This window comes from Grus americana, chromosome 1 (genome assembly GCF_028858705.1).
Source record: "Grus americana isolate bGruAme1 chromosome 1, bGruAme1.mat, whole genome shotgun sequence".
Taxonomy (NCBI): Eukaryota; Metazoa; Chordata; class Aves; order Gruiformes; family Gruidae; genus Grus; species Grus americana.
This window is the reverse complement of record NC_072852.1, coordinates 146679753-146707046: the sequence shown is the minus strand read 5'-3', so window position 1 is coordinate 146707046 and position 27294 is coordinate 146679753. Positions and strand designations below refer to the sequence as shown.

At 37.4% G+C, this 27294-nt stretch overlaps 1 protein-coding gene across 6 annotated transcripts in view; it reads right to left on the bottom strand.

Annotated features, from left to right (window-relative positions):
• The window catches only part of UBE3A (ubiquitin protein ligase E3A), a 54696-nt gene that overhangs the window by 8972 nt on the left and 18430 nt on the right, over positions 1-27294 (bottom strand). For all 6 annotated transcript variants that reach the window (XM_054849525.1, XM_054849534.1, XM_054849497.1 and 3 more), the window contains 4 exons: positions 25164-25208; positions 14559-14869; positions 9216-10471; positions 1073-1217 (listed from right to left, as the gene is read on the bottom strand). In XM_054849525.1, coding sequence (XP_054705500.1) covers positions 1073-1217; positions 9216-10471; positions 14559-14869; positions 25164-25208 — 1757 coding nt within the window. The remainder of the gene's footprint in view (positions 1-1072; positions 1218-9215; positions 10472-14558; positions 14870-25163; positions 25209-27294) is intronic.

Here is a 27294-nt window from a genome sequence, read left to right as displayed (position 1 = left end):
TTGTCTCTGGATCTGTAATCCCTCCTAACAAGAACCAGCTTGCGTACAGTGAAGGGCAAGCGCAAAGGTTCAGATTCTGTTACTGATTCTGGGGACTTCCTGTTTAACCCGGTCAAAATGAATTTCTGTGTTTCTTCATCAATTTTCTAAGCTACAAAACCAAGAACATCGACTTTTTTAAAACAGTTCAATGAACCCAAATTAACTAATGGCCATAAGCTGTTGAGCTGTTCCATTACAGGAACTACAATGCAACATCATATTTCACATAAACTATGAAATTAGTATAGGAACCTGGTAGGTCTCATTTCTATTCTAACATAAAGTATTCATAACATTTTAAAATATTTTAATCTTTTCAGAGCAGCAGACAAGCTGCATACTAAAAGCAGCAAGTCCTTGCACATATAAAGATGGAAGCATAGAAGACTGGTGCAGGGAACAAGGGTAAAAACAGCAAGATGGAAATGTAACTTACAAACACAAATATAAAACTTACTCCTAGTTCTTAAGTAACTACAAGCAAATTTGACATTACTGCCACACTTTGGATCTGTACCCCTTTTAGATGAATCATTAGAAGATCTGAGGCTATCAGATTTTTTTAAGCTGGAGGAAGGGGAGGAAATAACTCAAAGACTCACCATAGTCCTACTCTGGTTTTATTGCAGCAGCTCTTCCTCTTTGGTTTGATTACTAATTCTAGAAGCTAATCACAAAGCAAAGCGAGGAGAAAGGTGAGAGAACAAACAAAGGAACCCTGGAAAGAAACCCTGTGCTACTGATTTATATCTAAATAACCAATGCTAGCTTTCACTAACTATACACAGTTAGTTCTTTCATCATTCCTCCTTAGAAGGATGACTGATGAATGACATAGTGAGCCTCAATGGGTGAAGTACTCTCATGATCACCAAGGAACTTGAAGAGCTTCAGAGAGAAGCGGCAGCAGATGTAGAAAGGCACTGCATAAACACAGAACAGCCCAGATTGGAAGGGACCTTGAAAGATCATCTGGTCCAACCTTTTGTGGGAAAAGTCTGATCAATTAGTAAATTATTAGAACACATACCAATATCTGGATTGAAGATTTCTTCCACAACGAGTTGAAAAAATTCTTTGGAAACACCTCCTTCATCTACCCCTTGCTCTCCTTCAAATTCAACATACAATTGCTTCTTCAAGTCTGCAGGATTTTCCATGGCAATCATCTCTAGCTATTGAGTGAACAGATAGAAATATTTCATTAGTAAATCTGTTTACTAGAATAGGTAATTGAGTGTCAAATAATGAAATCAAAACTACCCTCCAAACCTAAGAAGAAAGCAAGTATAAATCACAACAGTAAAAAAAAATCAAAAAACAATAGTAACGCTAAATCACTAAGCACATATTAGCATTTGGGGATTAACGCAGCAAGAAACTTACCACAGATCTGATCTGTTAGTCAATTAAGTCTGTTAGTCACCTCCATTTCTATTCTTTTAAGTGCTTACTTTATATAAGTTAGCATTGTGTTGCACAAAATTCACAGAAAACAGTATGAAAACAAGACATTATTACTAGGATAATTAAATTCATCTGACAATGAAAAGAGTCTGCAATCTGATCTATGTGTTTGACAATGAATGGTTTTGTGAAAGGATTACACAGATATGTTTTCAGAAACTTCATTTGAGATGTTACAGTGGAACACAGAATACAAGCCTTTGACTAGTAGTTGCATCTCACCAAAGAGCTGGGGAAAAAACAACAAAACAGACCCAAAACACCCCCCCCCCCAACAGAAATAAAGAGATTAATGTTAGTCAGATTGATCCTTTTTCCTCTTGACCCTAATGAAGAAGTCTCAGAAATCTCTTGCTCTTATTTCTTCAGTGCCTTTAAACACATCTACCACATTGCTTCCATGAAAGTGAAAATTCAGTCAAGGTCAAACAGCTGTGACATTTCATAGAAAAGGGTTTCATGTCTATACAAAAGCCAACAAAAGTGTATCCTTTCAGTAAATCAAAAGGTATGCAAGAGTATTTTCCAGCTGATAAGAAACATGCTGCTTAAAAGCATAAACATATTGGTTAAACCTGTGCAGCATGGTTACATTAAACATACCTACGTGGGAAAGAAAACTCAACAGCAGTAAAGTAAGGCACAGATGGACCTGTACATTCCTCTGCCAAAACCGTATTACTGGCGAGATTCGCCTCTAATCCAGGCTAGCGCAAACTGTACTCACCAGCAGGTGTCCTTAACATGCCGAACCATTGCTTTTTATTTCACTACCCTACCTTATCCACACACACACCAACATATTGTAATTTTACTACAGAAGTGTAAAGGAAAACAGGAACAGACCACAGAGGATAAAGGCAGCAATAATGACACCATCAACTCAAAATGACACCACCAGAAAGATACATTTTCTCCCAGTAACCGCCAAGTCAGCCAGCCATGCTGCAAGCAGCGCAGCATGGGTAGCCAGGTGGTTAGCATAACAGATTTGAAGACTTTGAAGCTCCTCATGCAAAAGGAGCACATGGGGAAAGAATTACACTAACTGGGATCGAAAACTAGTACCAAGAAGAGTGTAACTCCATAGCACATAAAGCTGAGTTAAAAAACTGGGAGGCAAGCCACGAAGACCCATTAATGAGAGCAAGTCAGATTAGCTGATTGTGATATATATTGAATTAGAAGATTATCTGGAAAACTTAGTTATGTACTACCAAAAGTATTTGGTATTCTATTGCATATCATTTGCAATGAACTATTTTTGCACCTAAGGAGACCAAGCAACATTTAATCTTTGAAATTCACTGTTATTTTGTCAACAATACTTCTGCAGCAAAAACATGTTGCATTTCCCCCACCTTGGTATTCTCATCATGTGCTTTCCACAACAGTGTAGTTTTGCATCATGCCTTTCATGTCAATCTTAAAATTATGCATCTTACAGATGTGTAAAAAAATTTTGTTCCTGAACAGGACGACAATGGAACTTAAGCCATGTTCCAAATACAACCGAGACTTTTTAAAAACAGACAAGTAGCATTTATTTTAAAACCGTAGTACAGGTTATACATTCAAGCTGGACAGACAGAAGTTCTTTGAATCCCTTCCACTCAAATAATGCTTTGGTTTTTTCTCCCCAGTCATGACTTCATTGGCTTTGTAGTATTTACCACCAGCAGTTTACTATTTTGCAAGTTCTATGAATTTTGATGGGTTCTGAAAAAGTATTGCCTCCGCATTTCTTTTGGGACAGCAACCTTTTGTCATAGTTTGTAAAGGCTCTCTTGTGTCATTGAAATACAGTTATACTACGGAGAGTGTTCATGTTTATACATTTAAAGCAATTAAAAAAATATTTCAAAATTATTTTTTGGCTGAGAACTAAGCTGCAGTGAGTGATGTAAAAGAAAAGCAGTATTAAAAAAGGGGAAGGAAACACTCCTACTTGAGCCACACCAGCTGGGCAGATTGGAACGGTGCGCTGGATGTCTGCGAGGGAGTCAGATCAAGGATTACCAAGAAGCCAGGATTTTGAGTCAAAGCCTAATGTTCCTTGAAGTAGATTCTATAACCAGGACAATGTTGCTAAGCTGCTCAACTGAAGGTTGTGGACTTAGTTGCTCCTTTGAACATTTGTATCTCTTAACATTGATGCTTCACCAGAAAACTGGAACTCGGTGGAAAAACACAGAATTAGCCATGACAGTAAAGGCACTGAATTTTAGCAAAACTGCAGCAGTGTTTCTATAGCAAGGAAGTATGACCTTCAGTTTAAAGTTGTTTGCTGATGCTTTTTTTTTTTAAAAATAGAGTTGCCTCAGTCACGTCAACAGAGACGCTGCTGGATAAATCCAATCTACGTGTGTGTGAATTCCTGACGTTTTAGAAACTAATATGGTCTCTGTCACGACGGTTTCGCTGCCCAAGCAGACGAAGTTGTCATTACATTTTCGAGGGACTCCCCAGAAAGCATGTGTGTAGCATTTCTGAAGCAGCATCAAAAATTGATTATCTACAAATTGAAAAGCTGAAAGCTGAGACAACATGATAAAGAATATCTGTATTTTGTTGGCTGAAACATGACATTGTACCACAGAATAAGAGACTGTATGATTTACTTTGCTTACAGAACAACATTGTTGTTTCCTGCAAGACAAAAATCTTCCATTGAATGAAAGAAATATGACAACATTTAAAAGCTTAGAGTAATATCAGTTTGGTTACCTTCTTAAAATTGATAGCAACTGAACTAATCTCTATTCGGTTAAAAAAAATAAATCAAAAAACCCCCTCAAGTTCTAGCAATGGAACATAAAAGTTCTCAAAAGTTCTCTTTAAGGCAGTGGCAGGAATACTTTCCATGCTAGAAGGCAAAAATTACATGAACACAACTAATTCAAGTTTGAAAGAACCAGTGACACATCATGACATAAGTCAGTCACTACATTTTCGGCAAAATGGCATGCGAAGTAATAGTTGAAAAGTGACTAAGAAGCATCCTTTCAAGCTGTACTTTACGATTCAGGCATATGCTTGCCAGCAGAGCTGATATACGTCATCACAGACACATTCTGCACGTACCCAAGGCACACTAGCACTGAGATTTTTCAACTCAACACACACAAACATCAATTTAGTCTAAAAGAACCTCAAAGCTCCTGAAGTACTTTGTTGCTAATACACTACCAGAGAATCTGCCTACTGACTTCAGTTGCCACCTAAGAGTTTTAGATCATCAATATATTTAGCACAGTCATTTACAAGCAGCAGAGGCTTGCTGCCTGCCAGTCATCTACATTAAATGTGAAACCTGTCAAAGTGAGTTTCTCATTTGTGAACAAGTACCAGCCAGACTCTGCTGAAGGAGTCCACCACACTTTCTCTTGCAGAACTCACGTGTCATAACTCACACTCCTTAAACTACTGCTACCTGGGAATAAATCCAGATACAATCTGAGGCATGGGGGTGGGGTGAGTAAAGTCAGAGGAAGGGGATGAAAGAAATAGCTGTCGGGGTATGAAAAGGCTGAAGAGGGGGTTTAAAGATAAACTTCCTTTCGTTACTACAATATCCACATAACGTGACTCAGCAGGAGTACAGCTAACCTCTTAAACCTGTTAGACACAAAAAAGAGTATTAACTGCTTTCAAGAACTGCAAATTGAGCTACCAACTCCCAAATGTAAGGGTTCCTTAATAAAAGTGGGGACTAGCACTTTACCAATTCCTTCATTCCCCTCCACCCACCCCCCCATGACCTTTCAAACTAACATACATACAAATAAGTACAGGATAAGTGTATAATACAAAGAAAGTATGTTTCATTAAGTCAATTTCCATACAAAATGAAAAATAAGTTTCTGATGCAAATTTCATACATGCAAAGAAAGTGAACAATGAATCTGTAAATAAATTTTTTGCTTAGTTCTATGTGTGCCAGAGTGATTCTCTTAATAAGCAACTTTAAACAAGTTATTGCTTCAAAGGTATTTAAAAGGTATTGCTTCAAATTCTCAATAAAAGAAAAAGTCCTAAAGTAGTAAAAAAAAAAAATCACTTACCAGTGCTCATATTTGTTTTAATGAAGTCCAAAAAGTGAGAAGATGTACATACTGAATTCTAAAAGTTTAAATATTAAGAATTGATAAGAGAAAAACAGTTTGGTGATAACTTAATTAGCTCAACTAATTAGCAGAGAAAGAGCAGTACTTAGTCCACTTGCAAGAAGAAATTATGAAGGCTGACCATTATATTTGCTTAAAAAATATCCAACATCAATAAAGAAAATATGAATAAGATCATCTCATCCTCATTTTAATCAATATTTCTGAAAATGCTTTTAGCAGGAAGTTAGAGTTATTCCATATATAGTAAAAAAGTCTGCACTGATTGTTCTGTAAAGACAGGTCTAGTGACATGAGTATGTAATTACTTACAATTCAAACAAGTCTGTAAGCATTCAAATCCCAAAAATAAAAAATGGAATTTGAGGGTAAAAATATTGGTAATCATAATTACTTACCTGTAATTTGAGCATGTTTGGAAACATTTTGCCACTGAACAGACCTAAGAATACACTTTTACTACTGAAGACTATTATCTTGGCAAGATCTTTCTGATAGTTTTCAGTGAGACCCTTCCAAAGTTCAATACTAAATTGACATGACCAAAACTGCAACCATCACTGATGCAAACTCATACAACATACCTTTCACTTAGATTTGATGCTGTCAGTGCTGCTACAGAATGAACGGTACCCAGCTTTGACTACAATCGAGCAAGTTACTTTAAGGATTATGACATAAGACTGAAGATTTTCTTACGGGCCTAGTTCATTCCAATTAGGAAGTGAAAACAAATTGTGAAAACTTCTAAAATCACTTCCCAACCTTTTACAGGAAGTACCTGTAACAGCAGCATGCAATTCTTAAACAGATGAGGCACTCGCTAAAGAAATTGCAAGATGACAGTGTGGAACAGCATTTTCCCTATAACACTTATCCAGCTACCAGCAGACTTGCAGCTTAGAGACTTCCCAAGGTTTGTCTGTGGGTCACATCAAAATGCCTGTAATGCCCATTACCTTTTGATCGATCTTTCTTTCATGAAGAGCTACAAGTTCTAGGCAAAGACATCCATAATTTTAAGGTACACAGTGTGGAAAAAAATATGTCCTTTTGGTTATGTTAAGCCTGCTTCCTGATAATATGACTGGGTGCTACCAGTTGAGAAAACCAGTATTTCCCATTCAACTTCTCCATGCCATCTTTTATGTCCTCTCAATCACCTTTAATACCATTGCAAGGACTTTTCAGTCTCTCTGAAGAGACTCTGAACTCTCCAAATGTATTTCTATTGCATCCTTTTTGATATTAAAATGAGAAGAAATAAATGAAAGAGAGGCACATAGGCACACCATAGTAAACAGAAACATTGTATTGTTCCATGCGCTCCTAACTCCTCACACTTCCTCAGTAATATTTAGAATCTCTTCCTCAAGCACTGATACTACTTGTAACATCAGTTAAAACATATCAATAGTTAAAAGGTGACTTCTCTACCTCCTACATACATTTATCAACACAATTTTCTCTAGGTTCACATCATCTTACAACAGCTACCTTGTTGCATCTGTTTGAAGTGGCACATACAGCTCCCCTCCTCCAGCCACGATGGTGAGTCTTCATTCAGCCACATTTTACTGAATATAATCTATTTTCCACTTTTGAGAAATGCCATGGGCTGCACTTGGTCTCGTTGACTAGCACTACAGTTCAACTCAGTCTACTTGAGTGTAGAACAGTTTCATCTTTTTCCTTTATCTTCTGTCCCAGAATAAACAGTTTAAAATTCTTACTCTCCTTTGAGCTTTGACAGTCAGATCACCGTAATTTGGCATGTTCTGCCACCTTAAATTAACAGCCATAAGAGGATCCATTGCAACTGCCCAGGCACATACTGGTAGACTGCTAGGCTGTGCAAAGGCTGCTGCAAGCACATCATAATTTAAATTAGTATGTTTGCGCTTAATCTGATTAAAGTTACCTAAATTTCCAACAGACCAAGAGCATGCACAGCAGTGACTGCTGTGGCCCTGTTGCGATACAGCAGTCACACCAACTTGATGTTGCCCATGAGCTTTCTAAGCAACACTAACCATATTTTTTTGTTCTCAAAGATTTCAACTTCTTTCCACAACAAGCATTATGTGGAAGAATGAATTTTCTCATATTTAGAGATTATCCTTCCCATGATCAGCATGAGGAAGGTCTGCTGCTTCTCTGTGAGAACTGATGCTAAAATGAACATCTCCCTAAAACTAGCTCTTACTCTCTTCTCCATCCTTGCCTAAAGAGATAGTACTGCCCCTCCCTTTTTTGCAGTATTTATGTATCCCAAAGCTAAACAGTCAAGGAAATAAACCCTGTTACATTACTGTGGCAAAACATAACTGGATACAACCGTAAGTCTGATAGGTAGTGAAATTACAAACAGTATTCTTAAATTAGAAGATTGGTACATAGTAGGCTTTAATCTTAAAATAGTATATTTCTCATTTGCCTAATATAAAATTGGGTTTACAGACAGAAGCCATTTCTGCATTGAAATTTTATTTTTCCTATTGGTACTGGAGACAAAGGTTTTCCCTGATAAGTCATAATATCAGCAATTCCCATGAAGCAGCTAACCCATCTCAAAACTCATAGGAACACAGAAAAAAAAAATAAAATCAAGGTCGGAGCTCATTCAGGGCTCTCTCAATTGACCTCCAGTAGCAGTTAAAGTCATCAAACTTAACTAGAAGTAACAAACAGCTGGGTTGAGAGGCAAAACCAGGTACTTTCCTCAGAGTCTCTCCAAATACCTGTCTGGCTCTGCAGCAACAAGCTTTAAAGATGTGGTTAAGTTTAAAATTTTGCAAACGTTATTGTGCTTTAATAACAGAACACAGAAAAAATGAGCTTCTGAAAAATAACAGCTTTAAGCAAAAAACAAAGGAAGAGCCCTAAAATTAAAGGACATATTTACGGAAAAGTTTACTGTGAAATATCCTTTGTAGTTTGTATGCTGTATAATACCCTCCTTCCAAAAATGTGTGAACAAATGGCTTTAAGTTTTACTTTCCAGCATATTCAGAAAGAGGCTGCTCTCGCAGTTCTCAGCTACTAACAGGTCTGTCTTCTTTCTCAATCGATCAGTATTTGCACCAAACTGCAACAATGCTTAGAGAAGTGAGAAGTTCTACCTATCATGCAGTCACTCCACACACTTTATATCTAGAAGTTCAGAAGTCCACAAGAAGAGTACACAACTGAAAGGTTTTAATTCCAATCTCCATCCAAAAAACCCTACTACCAGAAGATAATCCAAGACAGTCCAGAGGACAAAGAAAAAGTACTGAAAAAGAAGCAGGTCACTCTCACCATTAAGAGCTGTAAGAGCATGGAATCTGTTAATGGGGAATAAGAACTATTTGACACTAAAACATCTAAGTCTGCAACCACTCTGAGTAGAAGTGGTTCTACTGAACATACAAATCTTCAGCAAACTTAATATGGAAAAGCTATTTGCATTTCTTCTAGAGGAAATCTAGTACATAAAACATTGCACTCACACACAGTCCTTTTCAGTTAGTCAAAGCCCACGTAGTTTGCACTAGTCAAAACCAGCACACCTAAGATTCATGTTGCTGCATGACTTACCCGGACGAGCGCATCATCTATGATGTGATCACGTCTCACTTTAAGTCGCAAATACGGGTTGAGCTGCTGTCCTTGAACTAAGCTGTAGAGCACGGTTATGCGTCTTTCACTGTACATCCGGATTCTATTGTCATAATACAATCCCAGGTTCTTGGTAACAGCATTCAATATGAAGGGACAGGTCATAAAAGAGAATTTATTTTCTGTTTCTACTTTGAAGAAAGTGTAGTCCTTATCCATTTCTAGAACATCATTCAGTGGTTCATTAATAAATTCTTCAAAAGGGATAAGTGGTTTTCTGCAATCTATAGTTTTAACACCAAGTTCAGTTTCCAATGGGTCCACTCGAGGACCTTTTTTATTTCTTCTTTCCTCACCCAACAGCTCTTGAAGAGTTAGTTCACTTGATTCTGGGATGGGTTCTTCATCTTCCTCTTCATTATGATCTGTATCCACATCCCCTCCTACTACATTTGCATAGTAAACCATTTTCAAGCACTTTGAAGCAGCAACAACAGCATCATCATCATTCACTAGGTTACGACTATTGAACTCGTTGCTTATGACTTTGTAAGTAATAAGCTGCTGAAACGTTTCCATCATTCTCCGAATTTGGTCTGCCCTGTACTTAGACCACAATCTGACCAGTTTTGCTTGAGCTGCAAGGGGTAGTTTGCTCATTGCTTTGCAAAACAATGGTAGAGCCATTTCCAGATATTCTGGGCTATGAAGATTGCCATTCTCCATAACGATAATAAACAAATTCAGATAGTTAGGATCCCGAGAATACACATTATGGTAAGTCAAGTCACATTCCACATTAGGTGACAAGTACACAAGTGCATTTAAAAAGGCAGTTTCTATTTTTTCATTAGAAAGTAATCTATCATAGACCCGTCTGACTGCTTCAATATCTACAGACACTTCATCCGGGCCTAGTTTTTGGAGGTTATTATCTCCTTGTGTGTTATCACCTATTCTTGACGATGAAGATGACGATGCGCCTGAATCTTCTTCCATAGCAGCAGCCGAGCAGGCAGCTTTTTCCTTTTCATCTTCATCTTTGTCTTCATCCTTTCCTTGAAGGGACTTGAGCTCCTCCTTTGTGTGCTGCTTGGCCTTTCGGAAACTCTGTACCAATGCTTCAGCACTAGAAAATACTCTCCCAATCACCCGGATTAAAGGGGAATAATCCTCTTTCTCTCGACATAGTTCAAGAATTTCATATATCTTGTCTTCTGTTAGAAAAGTCACATCTATAAAGAGATAAAGTATTAGTTATATTAAGGTAAAAATTAAAACAACAAAATACTTCTAATTTGCTCCAGTCAAGAAATCTGTGTATCATATCATCATCAACACAAAAAAACAGTGTCAGTGCTGGATAAATTCAAGACAGATAGTTTATAATTTCATTAGCATGAAGAATGATTTCATTCACTATGATTTTGTAAACTATTTTATTCATGGATGCAGATCAGAGAACACAACGGTAAAACTGTTCTGCAGCCAATTAACTACTTTTGGTAGTTAACAGTATTGTTTTGGTTGCTCTTGTTTAAACAATACAATCAGTAACAAGTTTAAACTTTAGAAAACTTAACGAATAAGACTGTGACAATACAGTATTCTGGTAAATCTGCACAGTTAACGTGTGAGTCATTAAACCATACACAAACTACACTGTATCAACCTCTTTTTTTCAAACATAGCACATGCATATGGACCTCACACACTCTTTCTCCCTTAAAAAAAGATCTTAGAGAAAAGATTCAATATTTTATTTTGGTGTATATTAACAGAAATATAAGATTTCTCATTTCTATTTTTAATGCTTTCTGCAACTGTTTTTATACTAAACCAATGCCTGAAAATCCTCCCAAAACACCCGCAATACATGCTCGGATATTTATGCTGCCTTCTAAATTACACACGCATTTGGGAATGTGGGTTATTTCTTTGTACATTAGACCTTTACCAAGATAAACAACTTGAGTATACTCATCAAACATGCAATTCAGATGAACAAGCTGGTTTACACACATGATCTGCATGGGCCCCAAAGACCTCTCTGTTCCCTGTCCCCACCAAATTCCTGTTACGAAATAAGTAATTTGGTGGCCCATTTGTTATTTGAAATCTTCCTTTCTCTTTAGAAAGCTATAAATAATGATTTCTCCTTCCCTTTTCTATGCTACTTCTCAAATAGAACCCACAGGTCCTTTTATATCAGGTGATGATTTAGAGTAGGATTACCACATGATCAGACCCTGGAAAGATGTTTAAGAAGATTCTTCTGAACTGAAACAATTTAGAATCAAAAATGAATCTGTTTAATAGCATCTCTAGAGATCTAAGCACACATCACAGCACTGTACTCACCAACCACACTAGATCAACTACCTCTTCCTGCAGAGGGAAGTGTACCATTTTAATAAATACGTTAAAGTATTTTTAAATGTGATTGCCTACACTAGCATTCATTCCAAGTAGTCATTAAATTAAAAATACAAACTAAATGATGCAAAGACAGACAACCTATTGATTTTCGCAGAACCCCAAGCCATTCTTAGAGCATATACAACACAGGAAAGATTAAGCTTAGTCATGCTACTGAGATTGACTTCCAACCAATCTGAAGAAAAAGCTTCAAAACTAAAATCCATCCTGTTTAAAAAAAACAAAACAAGAGCGTTGAAAAATATTATGGAAGGATTCAAGCTTAGTGCAACATCTACTATTTTTACCTGCTGCAGTGCATGTTCAAGAAGCAAACTTGCCTAAAAAAAAAATTAACTGCTGATACAGACACTGTTCCATGCCATAGCTACTCAAAAGGAGGACCACCGCCTCAAATTCACTGACTCTGGATTGCAGAGGTTAGTCAGAACATGAAAATTACCAGGAAAAAAATTGAACATTTAACAATATGACACATTTCAGATTTCCATACTTATAACAGGAATTACCCAGTCATTCTTTTAAAGGTTTTAGTGTTTAAGGAACTAACCACGTGCTACTTCCAGTTAAAATATTTAGTACTACCATCAGCAGTTTTGTAACAGTTTTAAGTCATACCCTGTGACCATCCTCTAACTGAGCTGCCATAAGGGTCTGCTCCATTTTTACTTTACAGCAGTGAGAACAGCTGGAGAGAAATGTAAGTGAAGCTTTCTTCTAACTCAAGTCAATTTTAGCTGACTCGTGTCTGAATATGTGAGCTTTTACATGCCTTCTCCTCTCACCCTTTCTATGGCAACTAAGTGATCCAGTCAAGTAAACATATCTCCTCTCAGATCTTGTTCTCAATAATACTCCATGACAAATCTGCACATGAAGTCAAGCTTTAGCAGTGATCCTTAACTGTGAAAAAGACTGTATGTGATCTACATATTGCCAGCAACACATTCCCCAATTAGCAAATTTATTTATTATCTTTTCATTATCTCTTACAGAAGCTTTGTTATGATTGTGTGCTCACTGCCTGTCCACTGACCTCTGTTCCCAATTCAATGTTTTGATGATCAAAGTTGAAAATAGCTTCCCAGGTAATTATAACACTGATTTTGAAACGGCTCTCTCCATGTGACATCATTTGTAACCCATGCTTCTTAGGTATTTTCAATTTCTCTATTTCCTTCCTCTTTTTGGACTGCCATTTAAGATATTACTAAGATGCTGACAATGGCCTCCAGATACATTTTTCCCCAAAGGTAATAGTCTTAGAGCTTAGCAGTACAGAAAAGTAATTTAAATAATTCTATATGAAGAACATTTCTTTCAATTTATTTAGAACTTTCAATTCTATATCAAGCATAAAATCAAGCTGCACATCCTTTTCCTTGGCTTTCTTAAACTTAACTGCAGTTTCCCAGTAACTGTTGCTGCAGACGGATCTTAAAAAATTTCAGAGCACTAGATTCCTTAGACATCATCCAACTCCAAAGATAACTAAGAGTCTCAGATGGGCTTTAAGAAGGCATTAATGCGCTCTGTCCATACAGCTATAAAGACAGGTCAATACTCGTGATGCTGCAACAGATGAAGTCAGAAGACAGAATAGTCATTGCTTTAGACAACAGACTGTCTCTGGAGATAGGCATCTAAGAATCTTCTCAACCTATCTTGGGGAGAGAGGACAGTAGGGTCAGGGAGAAGGAGGAAAATCCCGTATGTGCACACCTCCATTAAAAACATGCAAAACTAAGAGACAAATCACAAAAGAGACCTCATATGCCCCTTGTCTGTTCAACGCCACACTGGTTCTCCCTTCCCCTCCCTACTGTTTCCCTGTTTGCTTACTCAGATCATAAATAATTTGGGGACAAGTTTATCCTTGTATCACATAAAGAACAGAGTGATGCAGGTATTGACTGGAACATCTTAGGTCCCTTATAACACAGTGTATGTTTTATTGCTGATTCTGCAGGCCTTTTGCTGTAAACAGTTTCATCTTCTTTCCCCTCCCTGGAAGTGTTCAAGGCCAGGTTGGATGGGGCTTTGTGCAACCTGGTCTAGTGGAGGGTGTCCCTGCCCACGGCAGGGGGGGTTGGAACTAGATGGTCTTCGAGGTCCCTTCCAACCCAAACCATTCTGTGACTCTATGATTCTTTAGCTAAGATGAATGAATCTGAACTTCTACATTTATACCACTTACTGCAACAATACTTAAAAAACATCTGTTCAAAGGTTAATGGCTTCAATTTCATTTAGCTTGTGATTTCTGTTTGCACCACAGATTTTGACAACAACTAAAATTATTCTTGTAAAATGTATTTGCTATTCTAGAGAGTTTGAAAAGCTAAACAGAAGTCAGAAAAAACACACAGAGCAGTATTTCATTTTCATTCACTGTCTTAGAAATCGCTTTGCTTAAACTTTTTTTTACCTCCGTAGATGTATTGCCTATCACCCACTATCATTTTTTGTTCATTTGTTACATTTCTTAACACAGAATCTGGAATTAGTTACAGTATAACTTTTATAACTCATTAACTACAGAAGAGTTATGAAACTAGCAAAACCTAAAACAATCATATAACAGCACCTTAAAAAAATCTCTCCATATTTGCAAAACCAGTAATCTCAGAAGGCAACAAATGCATATGGATTTTAACAGAGATATAGTAAAGATCCTGATTTGGAATCAGTGTTCAGCATTAATCTAGCCACTTTTCAGAATCCATAGTAAAATATTTCATTGCCAAATATTGTATTTTACTTAATAAGTCAGTAGAACACCACCACAGTCAGCAGAATACCACCACAGTGAATTCTGTAGAGTTATATTCATGCATATTCAATGTGTTTTATTTTAAGAAAATTCTAAAATTAACATCTTACCTTTAAAGTCATCTCTTGGGCCTTGCATTTCCTTCTTGTTCATTTTTCTGTCAGTGCAGGAATTGTTATGGGCACCTTTGGAATTGTTTTCTAGGTAAGCTGAGCTCGTTCCTTTCTTGGAGGGATGAGGATCACAGAGTTTTGCATTAATCTTATAAAGCTCGAGGGCCTTAATGGCTGCTGCATTGTTATCCATACGGAGAAAAGTTGGACAGGAAGCACAAAATTCATTCGTGCAGGCTTCATTTCCACAGCCCTCAGTTAACTGGTGGTAGTAGCGCTCTATTAGATGCTTTGCAGCTGCTCGCTTCCTGTAGCAAACATTCAAACAGTAAGTACAAGGATTAGTAGAGCTTTCACATACAAAGCTCATTCAAAAGCATCAGCAAGGCAGAGATTAGTCAGGCACTGAAACACAAGATTTCTGTATCAGAGAGGACACATCAGGAGATTTTTTAAACGCAGGATTCTCATCTTGACAAATGCAACTATACTTAACACAATTTAATTTGTGGGTCCTACGTAAGTGAAAGGTAAATCCTGTTTATAAACAGTTTTTAGCTTTACATTCTAGTGTTACAGTGGAAACAATCTTGTTCAGTTCTGAACAATCTCAACTGTCACTGAAAAAGAGCAATTTAGATGCAAAGCAAGGCTGCAAGTGAAACAGAACTGGATCTTATACTGGTGATTGAGTCTGATGTATAGTACTGAGGCATGCTTGCCACTGACAGAGGGAAGAGGCGCAAAATACAAATGATCCAGGTATTTATTTAGTAGTACTATCAATACTACACCAATAGGATATAAATCCTTTAAAAAAGTAAACTTTTTTTTTTAAAAACAAGACTCTAGATGACTAAATTATCTGATATTTAGTCTATTTAAATCCGCATGAAAAATATTCCTTGGTTAAGCTGATGACAAAACCACGATGAGCTCAAGGCTGATTATGTATCTCTCCTCAGCTTAATAAGGTATATGGTTCTTTAAAAAAAAAAAAACTATTTGCCAAATCCTCCCCTTTCTCCTGCAATTACACATAGCAAGTATATATTTTGAAGAACTACAACCATATCACTATACAAGTCAAAGTGCTCAGTACTATATATACACACACACGAATGGTAAAGAAAGTGCCAGAAAGCTGCATGCAGCACCAAGAGCACCATACTTCACCACATTGGAAAGAAACCCCCAAACTTTCACTTCATTTAAGAAAACAAGTTATTAATAAAGAATATCAACTATGCAACATTTCAAACATTTTTATTAGGTGTAACATGCAGGCTTTTTACCTAACTTTAGTGATACAGTACTATAAAGGTTAGAACACGGGAAGCAAGATTTTCATCAGAAATTGTGATATTAAAGTTGCCTTTTCAGATGCTGATGCATGCACAGATTCTGCACGGAACATGTACTTGAGAACTGAAGTGCTAGACCCGCTGGTACTACTTAGCACTTGCTGCACCTAGCTATTAATACTGGCTGGTTAAATATCAGAGTTTCAATGCAGCTGCTTCAGTTCTGAAAGTAACTATCGAGGTGTATATTATTCAGCTATAAGACTTTTGCTCCTTCCCTTTCACCCTTCAAGATCTCACAATCCTAGAAGAAAATATTTCTTACAAAGAAAACCATTACCTCAATGTCTACCTGACATTCCAAATGCCCCAGTGAGTTCCAAGACAAAAAAATTTGAAGAGAAAGGTTTTCCTGGCACCTCAAGATAGAGGTGTAAGACCATAAAAAATAAAGAAAAAAAAAAGCAGCACCAGCAATACCATCAAAACCACTACTGTATAAGCAGGCAATAGCAGTATTCTGATCCAAGGAAAGAGTTCTAGCCTCTCCAATTTTTCCATGTGGACCTAGGAAAACCTGCCTCCCTCCACATACATATAAAATCTTAAGTTTTTTTTGATCTTGCCTTTCATACTTCAGCTTTTAGTACAGAAGTTTAAAAAACCAACAGGTTTTGTTTTTTTTAAATACAGCTTAGAGCAGTACATGATTTCACAGACATCTACTTGTGAATGCCAAGATTTCATGCTTTGATCATTCTTGACTTTCAGTCATTCCAGACCTTCAGATTTAAAGTGTGAAATACTGTCATTTGTAAGCAGGTAAGTATATCACGTGAAAGCCTTTCTTTGTAAATATTGAATTATTACACCTGAGCTACAGCCACCTGTCTCACCAACATGCTCCTTATTTACTCCTCTTGTAGTCTCTCCTATGCATCACTTCAATGCCTTCATGAAAGTTTTTTCATACTCAAGTTGAAACTTACTGTTCCTTTAATTTTTCTCTCTCTCTCTCTCTCACTGACCATCTTTTCCACAGTGAATACTAAATGACAGTTATTTCATATACACACTATCATTTTAACTTTGTCCTTCCTCATTGCATTTTCCTTCCATCTTATTTCTCCATTGCAGTTTACATGTAGATCACAAGGTTTTTGCCATAATTTTGGTGTTGTCTGACCTATGTAATACACCTATGAATGTTACATGGATTATTTCTCACAGCTGTTCTAAGCATATATATATTAGAAGGCATGTGTGTATTTATTTACCTAAAGCAGCTGGAGTTGTTATTCAGATTAAATATAGGGTGAAAAGCTGACCAATTCCCCAAGAAGAGAGAACTTAGGTTTTCAAACTGGAGAAATTGATAGCCTTAAAGAGGCACACACACCTGCCTAGCTTACGCAACATCTAGTTCGAATGAAGTTATATCAGTGTTTATATGTTGAAATATTAACAACACATTTTATCATATTAAACAACACTCCACTTTAATCAGGTCATATCTGTGATGCCAGGAGACAAAGCTAAGCCTAGATTTGTCTCTAACGGTTAACTTCTGTTTTTTTGCTTCCAATTTTTAACTACCAATTACTTCTCAAATTGTGCCATGTCTACAATAATGCTGTTTGTACAAACATTTTCATTTTGACTCATGGCTATACACTCACTGACTCAAGTTCTGTGAAATTCTACTAGAGACAGAAGGTTTGACTGAACGTTGGAATTTTTATTATTTTTACATCAACTAGGGAAGCAAACAGTACAGTGTACAACAGTACTAGAACTTCCCCCTACCTCTCCTTGGCAGTTATTCTGCAGACTTTTGACATGGCCTCAGATAAATTATTTAAGTAAAAAGTGGATACTTAAAGTGAGCATACAGACCTAAGAAGGCAGAACTGCATTTACTATGCCTTCCACAAGAGCTACCCTTACCGAGGTCCAACCATGAAAGCACTTACAGAGAATACAGTTCTCACTAAGCCAATGTCTTAGGTATTACAGAACAGTAAGATTTTCCATACCACATTCTCATTGGGGTACTTGAGGGATTATTGTCACTGTCCAATGCCAACAGCCCACATTTCTATATTATTCAGGAAAAAAAATGCAGCATACCTTCTCAGGTCTCCAGAGGTGAAAACTTGACCTCTTTCTACATTCCCCTGCTCATTTAGTATGTGGAAAACTTAAGTTCTTAGCCTGAGGCATTAAAACTGGTTCATCAAGCAAGGTAACACAAAACCCCTTTCTATTCTTAGCTCATACTATAACAGCGAAGACTGCAGCTCCCTTTAAGTTCCTATACAGGGATCTAGGGAAGCCTAACTGGTCCCTTATAAACTCAATGACTAATCAACTGTACATTAGCAGATACCCAACTTCTAGCACAGCTAAGGCCGAAGTGACTGCCTTGCATATATGTTTGCAAAGACTCACACTGTTGTTGCACATCCGAGTACGAAACTGGACGCGTGCAGTTGCAGTTGTAAATATTTCATGGACATATCACAGGCATATCCTTAACTTACGGGTAACTTCCCACACAGTGGGACTTGTATAACCTCCTCAAGCAACACTTGCTACTTCAGTGAGGGGGAGAGGCACCTAAAATAGACATCATCTTCCTTCCCCAAAGTCCAACAATTTCATGACCACATTTTTCCATTAAAAAAAACAACTAGTATTCACTGACTTACTTTTGTAATACTTAAAGAAAAAAGAACGCCTTTAGACTTTTCAATTGTTCTTTAACTAATAAAAAGCCAGATAATAAGTACTTTGCATTTGTAATTGAAGAGCCTCTACCTTTCTAGATATTTAGGCAAAGGTGCACTGGGCTGCATTCTGGGTTGTAAAGTAACTTTTGAATGTCTAAACCACATATAAAACAAGGGATTGAATGCACTGGTTCAAAAGTTCCTATATAACAGCGTCTAATTTGCATTTTCCAAATATCTTAAACTAAATACAGAGAAATGCTACAGAAAGGAAAGTTTTGTGACAGAAAATCAAATGCTTAAACATTTAAGGGATTTTAGAAAAATCTGAAGCATATCTAATTCTTCAGAGCAAAGATTTTTCATTCAAGTTTCAAAAACTTGCCAGAAGTTAAAAATATCTGCATAAACGCATCATTTTTGCTTTAAGTTTACCTAAAATTTAGAAATACATATGAGGGTTTCATACCTGTCTGAAAATATCAGTATGAAATGATGTGTTTCTGAATGGTTTCTGTTTGAGACACGACAACTTTTATATTATTTCTACAAAGTCGTCTCATATTGCTCCAGATGGCCAGTTTTAATAAGTGGAAATTTACAACAGCTTATTTTAACAGAACTAGGAGGCATTCATAAGTGCCAAAATGTTCATAAGCTGTTTTCTTAACCCAAAAAATGCCAATGAAAGTATTAATGTGCATGGAAGCTAGAGGAAAAATCTATGTTTGTCTTTTGGATAGGAAAAAACCAGGGACCAGTGTTTTTAGTACTAACAGCAAAAAACCTTTCAGTATATGCCTTCACAGACAGGAGCATAAAGAGACTTATACACCTGCAACAATTATACTACACTGTGGAAATAAGATGACCAGCAGACCAAAAACTGTTAAAAAAAAGTGTGGGTTATGGAAGGACATCTTTGTGAAGTTAAATACTGCTTTCTGAGAGTTTCAGTTTCAAACCCTGCGTGTTGGTTTCCTGCTTCTGTTTAGTTAGAGCAAGAGGAGCAGTGCTAGAGAAGACAAGCCTCCAGTAACAGCACTGCCCACACAGACTCTTTTGAAGTGGCCTGCACACCCAACTGCCAAACGCTCCACCCAGGGCTGGAGTCGAGCCCTCTGTTCCAGCAGTGCTGTAACACCTTTTGCTCGCCTCGGCCACTGACGCCCCAGCGAATGTACGTCTGCAAACGCACGCGCGCACGGAGCTTGCGTTTTCCAAGACTCATTCTTTCCAGTGCGGTGGAGCGCAGACTGTTATTGGGGGGCACCCAGTTGCTGGGGTGCAGACTGTTAACTCCCTTGGACCATACTGGCTTCATCCAAGGGACCTCCCTCCCCACCACATACTCTAGATCCACTGTGCCTCCAGGAACATCATGTGCTGACAAAGTCAGGCACGGCACTTCCTCAGGAAGGGCGAACCTGAGAACAGAAGAGTTGTCCTGGCTTTAGGGAGCAATGCAGAAAGACAGCTAGAGAGAGGGTGTCAAGAACACGGTTAGCATGTATCTCTTAATCTTGTCTCACAGACAAATTACTCTGCTACAGTCCTATCAGACAAGCACCCTTCATGACTGCCCCTTCCTCTTCAGGTTATTAACTCCAGGACTCTACAGAGATAACGTCATTCCACAGACCAACTGGTTTCATCCCCTGGTTTCTATCTGTCCTTCTTAAGAAGGCGTGCAGTGCCCTGTCACCTATGTGATCCCTCCAACATTCAATTAGCCAAAAAATTGAGAGATGAATAATGCATCAATTATAACCTGGCTTTTCAACCCAACAAATTTCAAGAAAAATCGCCAATTCCACCCCCCCCAAACATTACAGGCCTGAAGCCATTAAATAACTGATTATGGGGAAACAATTTAGGCAATTATTGTAAGCAATCAACATATGTAAATGGTAATGACTGTAGGCATACTTGACTGTTTTAAATACTATGCTCATGTTCACAGAATCAGTGCTTTTTGAAAAGGCAGGGAGAAATACAGCCTTCATAAAAAAGCCCATAAATTTATTTAACTAGAAAGAAAAAGTAACTTGAATTACTGCTGTGAACTTAGTAATAAGTTTAGGACTGACTATAAACTTACAAAATCTTACTCTTTGAAAAAAATTCTTATTCTTAATATTTTAAAGAAAAAATACACAACTGTTATCAACTGTTAACTTTCTAAAGAATAATCACGTCTAACAACACAAAACATTTCAACAGTTCTCCAAATTTTGTTTTAAATTATCAAGTAAGGAGTCCTAAACTCTGATACTCTGTACTGACTATGAGGACAGAATTAAGACCAACTTTATCTTTATTGGAAGGAAATGAAATGACAGTAATGTCACATACTTGCAGGAATCCTTCAGTCTGTCTCTTATATTCAGGACAAAACAAATAATCAATATTTTTAAAATATTAAGAAAAATGCATATTCTTTAGTACCTTCCATGTCGGTTTCCCTTGGTTAAAGAAATCCTGCCACTCAAGTAAGTACAATTAAACTTCACCTTGTACTTTACTGAACAAGCTTCAATTTGTCAAGTATGAAATTTATACACTGTATTCTGATCAGTAGCCCAAAGAAAGGAGATTAATATTAGCACTGCAGTGAGAGATCAAAAGATACGGTGGGGCTTCTCAGTAGAAAGTATAAGAGACAAACTATTTCAGACAAAAACACTGATATAAGAGGACTGACCACTGTGACATGTAAGACCGACCTACAGAGAAAAGACCTAAATGCTGATCAACCTTGTACTCTCCTTGTACAACCTGAACAAAGGAGGCCAAGTACAGGAGAGGGACAATCACACAACTCTGTTTTCAAGTTATTAAAAATTCCAGAACATTTCTTTTAAGTTAGGTTTCCATGGTAGCATTCTTTTACTACGCCTTCATTCTGCATGACACTGTCCTAGAAGGATGACCATGATCACACAGAAACTAAGTGCAAATAACATGGATCATAAGTCTTAAACACCTGAGTTTGCAGTTCAAGAATAGTCTAGCATTTGTAGATTACACAGCTCCAGAGAGAAATATCTCCTCTTTAAGCTTTCTTCTTTTTTTTTTTAAACTGGTAAATTAATGTCATCCTACAAGCTCCATGGGAGTGAAGGTTTATAATACATTTGCTTCAGTTATATTTTCTAGTGTAAAATGTGGAATTCCTCTTCTTTCAATTAATTATAAAATTAGGTCATCTTACTGCACTTTTGCTCTTGGAAGCAAAGGTAAAACAGACACTTAATTGTAACTTAAGTAGTTGCTAAATTTAAGAAAGTAGTAATTCCTGAGTACAGTCAATGCAGTCTTATTAACTGATGAAGTTTTTGTCAAGGCAATCACTGCCTGGCTAAATGATGCATTGCAAGAGGCTCCAAGAAGAAATTTTTTCATTCATCCTAGACAGTTCACAGTATAACATAGTGCAAGGCTGTAGATGTATATAAAGATACTATTTACATCTTTTCCTTCCAAGAATGGCAATAAAACAAGCAGCAAATGCCACAGAAATACCTACGTGTAGCAAGGTTCGATAGAGGCCATGACCAGCATGTCCCACTGTTACGTTATACAAACCCACCTGTGTTTTCAGCTACAAGAAAAGTAATTTAAGGCATTCTATGTTTAGACAGCACTAGGATAGCATCTGAAAGTATATATTGTGAAACACTAATACTTATAAAGTTACTGTATATATTTGCAATGGTTGTAATTTGTTTTTCTGGCATATTTTCAGGCCACTGCAGAATTTTTACTTTGCCCTTCTTTCAAGGGAAAGAAATCACCTACCAAATCTACTCCAATGTGAGATGACTATACATCAACTATAACTGTAACACCACTTTAAATGGAGGTGTGTTCAATGACTTTAAAAAGAGAAGTGTCAAAATTGCAAAGCACCCCATCCTTAAAAACAGAAAGAAGAAAAGATGAATGCAGAGAAAGCCGTTGTATCAAAATACACAAATCTTTGCCTTGATATTTGACAACATACAATATACAGAGTGAAAATAAATGAACTGATAAGAAATTAAACAAAAACGTAATTCAGTGCTAAAAAGGTTTTAAAAAAGTTATACTAATCAAAGCTGAAAATGAATGCAGATCTGTGACAGCAGCAGACAGTAGAAGATACTGATCTTAAAAATTCAAAGACTTCAATTAAAGCTAAGGAAAAGAAACTCCTAAGTCTGAGTTAGTAGCACCAAGATGGTCATCATGCATAGAGCCAGAATTTGAAAAGCCTGGGATAAGCAAGACTTATCCATGGAAGAATTTGCTCCCTAAGAGTCTGAAAGAGTCACTAGATTTTGTTTTTATTTAAATTCACACATGCGAAACACATGTGACTATGTTCTTGGTATAAAGCTAAACACAGAAACAAATAAAGCAATTATATCAGCCAGCCAGAGCAAAAACAACGATTCATTGTGCAAATAACAAAACCCTTGCGTTAAGTCCTTGCATTTACTAAAGAATTACAGGCAGGTAAATAACATAGTAACTATTTTAGCTACACAGGAGGCTTACCAGGTCACATTGTATTACCCAGCCTGCCATTCCACCTTATGTGGCAAGAGCAACTATGCAGCAGGACTACAGAAATGCTCTGTAATATGTGATGTCACACTGTGATACAGTTTTAAAAAATTTAGTTTTGTAAGTATACCATCCATTAACACCATATAACTACTACTCAAACAAATATATGAATCCCTACAGCTTGACTGGCTTACATCTATTTTAGACAGATACCCTAAATCTACATAGTCAGGGCAACTCTGATCATCATTCTGCACCAAATAAAAAAAATAATACAGCCTTCATACAGAAAAGCTTGCTACTGTAGATTATTTTGTCAGGTTCAGTTTTAAGAAGGATAAAACACACACAAAAAGAATTGTCAAACTGCTAGAAGGAAAAATAGTTGTACTGCCTTTTCCTCTGGATTTATCATAGGTCCCTATAGAGTCTGTGTTTCACACCAGTCAAGATCCTGGTTTCTGACACATCTTTCCTTACAACGTGCAAAGCAATAGTTCAACTGACAATATCCAGAGTGGACTACAGCCAGGCTACAGCCCGATTCCCCCTGTTTGGCTAGGCCAGGGAAATAAAAGAATACAACTCAACTTGCTGCAGGAACAATAAACCAAAATGCAGCAAGGGCTGCTACTGGAGCAGAAGAGACTATGGCAGGGTTTTCGCCCTGCAACCTCTAACATACATCCACGTAGCAACAGCCAGTCACCTCTCAAGCCTGGATCCCTGCAACCTGTACTCCTAAGAAAGCAGCTAGACAGCACTTCTGTAACACATGGCATGAGAGAGAGAAAAGCAAATTTGTCGTCCCAGGAGAAATGCTCCTCCTAGTGCAAGAAAAGATTTCACTGCAATGAATTGCTAAAAACACATGGGAAAAGCGTTCCTTGTTTCCTTCTCATCACTTTGAAGGTTAAGTGTGCAGTCCACTATGGAGGGGCTCACCTCAGCTTTGCTCCTCCCCAAGTTGGGCAACTACAGAAGAGAAGTCCTTGAGCAATTCACACTATGTCCCTAGCCTGCAAAACATCCCGAAGCTGGCCATCAGCCCACAGTGGGTAAAAAACTAGACCACTTGGGGGGAGGGTGTGGAGGAGACAGTTTAAGGTCAGAGAAGAAGTCTGTGGCAGAAAAGAAATCTTTTGAAGCCTCAGACAGTACCCCAACCACTGGGCTACGCCCCCTCTATTATTTTGGAGCTTGCACTGTAAGCCAGAAAAGCAGAGTTTGTGGTTTCCCTATTTGAGTTCTAGGGCAGGATAGTTTGAATAGCTAGAAAAGAATCTCTGTTTGCTCACTCAGAAAAGAATAGAGTCTCAAATAACTTTTTCCTTTTGTTAAAATGGTCCTCTCTTTCCTGTAACCCTTTTGAATTTGAAATTGAAATTAACATTTCAGCCTATCACAATCTTGCTTCTAGTTAATCTTGGCTTCTAGGTTAACGAAGACAGACCAAAACAAGGTTCAGAACTGTAACATGCTACATGAATACTGTTTAGTGAAAGAAAGCTAGTTTCCTGTTTCTAGAACTAACTAGTATATAAATTTCCCAAATTAAGTTAAACTTTTTTTTTTCTTCTTAGTTCAGCAATCCATCTGCCACAACAGATATTAGCAGGTATTGTGCCTTAGTACTGAAGTGTCTTCAAACCCATGCAAGATGTTAGTGAATAGCAGGTAGAAATTACACCCCTACTGTCAAGTCGGAATATAGGCCTGAAGTTTTCTGACACTGTATTATGCTACCATCTACTGGTTCACGTTAAATTAAACCTCTGAACTTTCCCTTCAACCCATTCACTCTCAAAAAAAAAAATCACTAGTTTCTAGAGAGGCTTAAAATTATTTCTATTTTTCCACAGCAAAATACTAACTTGAAATTTTCCATGGTAAATCCACAGTCCTACTCAGCTTTTGTCATCTTTTTTTTAAGCAGGTGCAAGAGTAACTGTTACATATGTTCAAAACATTTTTAAACAAGATATACCAAACCCATCCATTCATTTACTTACATTCGGCTAGCTTCAATGTTTTCAGAGTGAGGTTCTCCTGGTGATCTGCAAATACAGACAGACAACCTTAAGCACTGTTTGTTATTTTAAATCTTTACAACATGAAGAGTTAGGAAAGGTGGAAAGTGATGATAATATATTATTGCCACTAAAAGCATCAACTTTTATGCACTTGCACATTTAATTTGTTTGACTGAAGTCTAGAAAACGTTTATAACATAAAACTTGACAATATAATTAAGCCAAATTTCTCTAAGGACGACAGCCCTTTTCCCCCCATAGCTTACGCAACAGCAGCCATTAGAGGAGTTCTGCTGGCAGTACTTCTGTATTCAGGTTGCATAGCGCACCAGTTCTCGGCTAACTCTTCATAACCACTTCTGTAACCAAAATGTATACTCAAAGTTCATCAGTGATCAACTGTTACAGATTCTCTACAGAGTTGGACTCCACGAAGCAGCAACTCAGAAGCAGGTCTCAGCAGAATCTCAAACAAATTTCATGTCTCTCTGCTTGAGCTTATGGATGTAATCTCACAGGCAGCCTTCTGCTTCTTCCTTCCAGCCACCAGGTGAGCCAGCATTATTCAGAATTAGGTGTTATTGCCTGGCATTTTTGAACACACAAGCAGCACCTGTGTTCAGCTTGCCAACCCCCTTGACTTAATTTACAGAGTAATTTAGGGGTATGGTTCCATATTAACTTAAGTAGGCTAAATTATAGCTGTTTAGCCCCTCCCTATTCTCATCATCACCTTTATGCCAGCACTGATTCAAGAAGTTAACATTCAAGGTGTTTTTTTGGTTTGTTTTTTTGGTTTGTTTTTTTTTTTTTAGACAGGTTATTTTTTTTTCCTCCCTGCAGGACTTCCCCCTACCCAGTGAGTTTGCAGCCAGACAAGCCAGGACACAAAGCAGTACAAATGCAGCAGTTTTGACTTCAATCACCTTATGCTGCCTTGAAATCATATCCTGAAGAACCTCATCCAGCCTTCACTTGGGTATAGCTTTTGGTACAGCTGACCAGAACTGCCACGCTGGATGTCTTGCGTGAGGAGTGCAAATAGAGCACAACCATTACAGTAAAACTCTGTAGCTTACATGAACAAAAATGTCTTTCATGACAGAGCTTTCTCAAAACAGAAGTGAGCTAAAATCTGCAAATAGACCTCACTTTGTAGGTTTCAACAGTTTACTAGGGGACTTCAATTAGCACAGCTAAGCAGGCTTTGCCATAGGTTTACTGGGAAAAAAATCTTTGTTTATAGAGAAATTCAGAAATTCCATTCCTATTTACTATGTGACTATGTATGCTATTCTAAACACTAATGGAAATCTCCACCTGTAGCCTGAAACATTCCATTTTTTCCTGTGTTTCATTGTTCTACCTTACTGGATGGTTCCTCCTATTAAAGCCTAGACTGTTCTCCGAATTCTCTAGTAAAATCTTAGTTCCTTTACTGACATACCAGATCTTAGCAACTTTCTGGATTTTACTAAACTGTACTATATTAACAGACCCAGTACTTAGAAAGCATTTCTGGCAGACAACTTAAAATTCCTAGGCTGGCTGGATACTATGCAGTGACAGATGATGCAGAACACAGGAAGTCATTTGTTTATATTCCTCTAAGTTATAAAATTCAACTGACACTAGGGACAATTCTGAACTTACTATCTAACTAACTTTATACTCATGCTTAAAATGCAAATACCCTCTAACTGGAAAATAACAACTGGTCAGTCTCAAAATTTGGTCTCTATTCCTTCCAAATGATGTCTCCTTTACTCATTAAAGTTCACGACTGATGAGATAGTTGCTGACAAACAACACTCAACAGCAAAACAAATAAAAATTTTATTTCCCTTCAACTCCAGTGACAAGAACAAGTCACTAAACACTTAGCAAAGAACCTCAATTATTTTTTTTTCTAATTGTTCATCTAAGCATGTAAGTGCTAGAAGCTGTACAACCTGAGGAGCAGTGGAAAGAAGAGTGTTTATATTCATACTGGCTAGCTCCTCTATTCACATCCAGGACTTCAGGAACTGATAGCAAAGGGCTTGGTATTCTGAGGCAGTTGCTATCTTTTAGTCATAGGAAATACAACACAATGAAGCTTTGGGTAAGA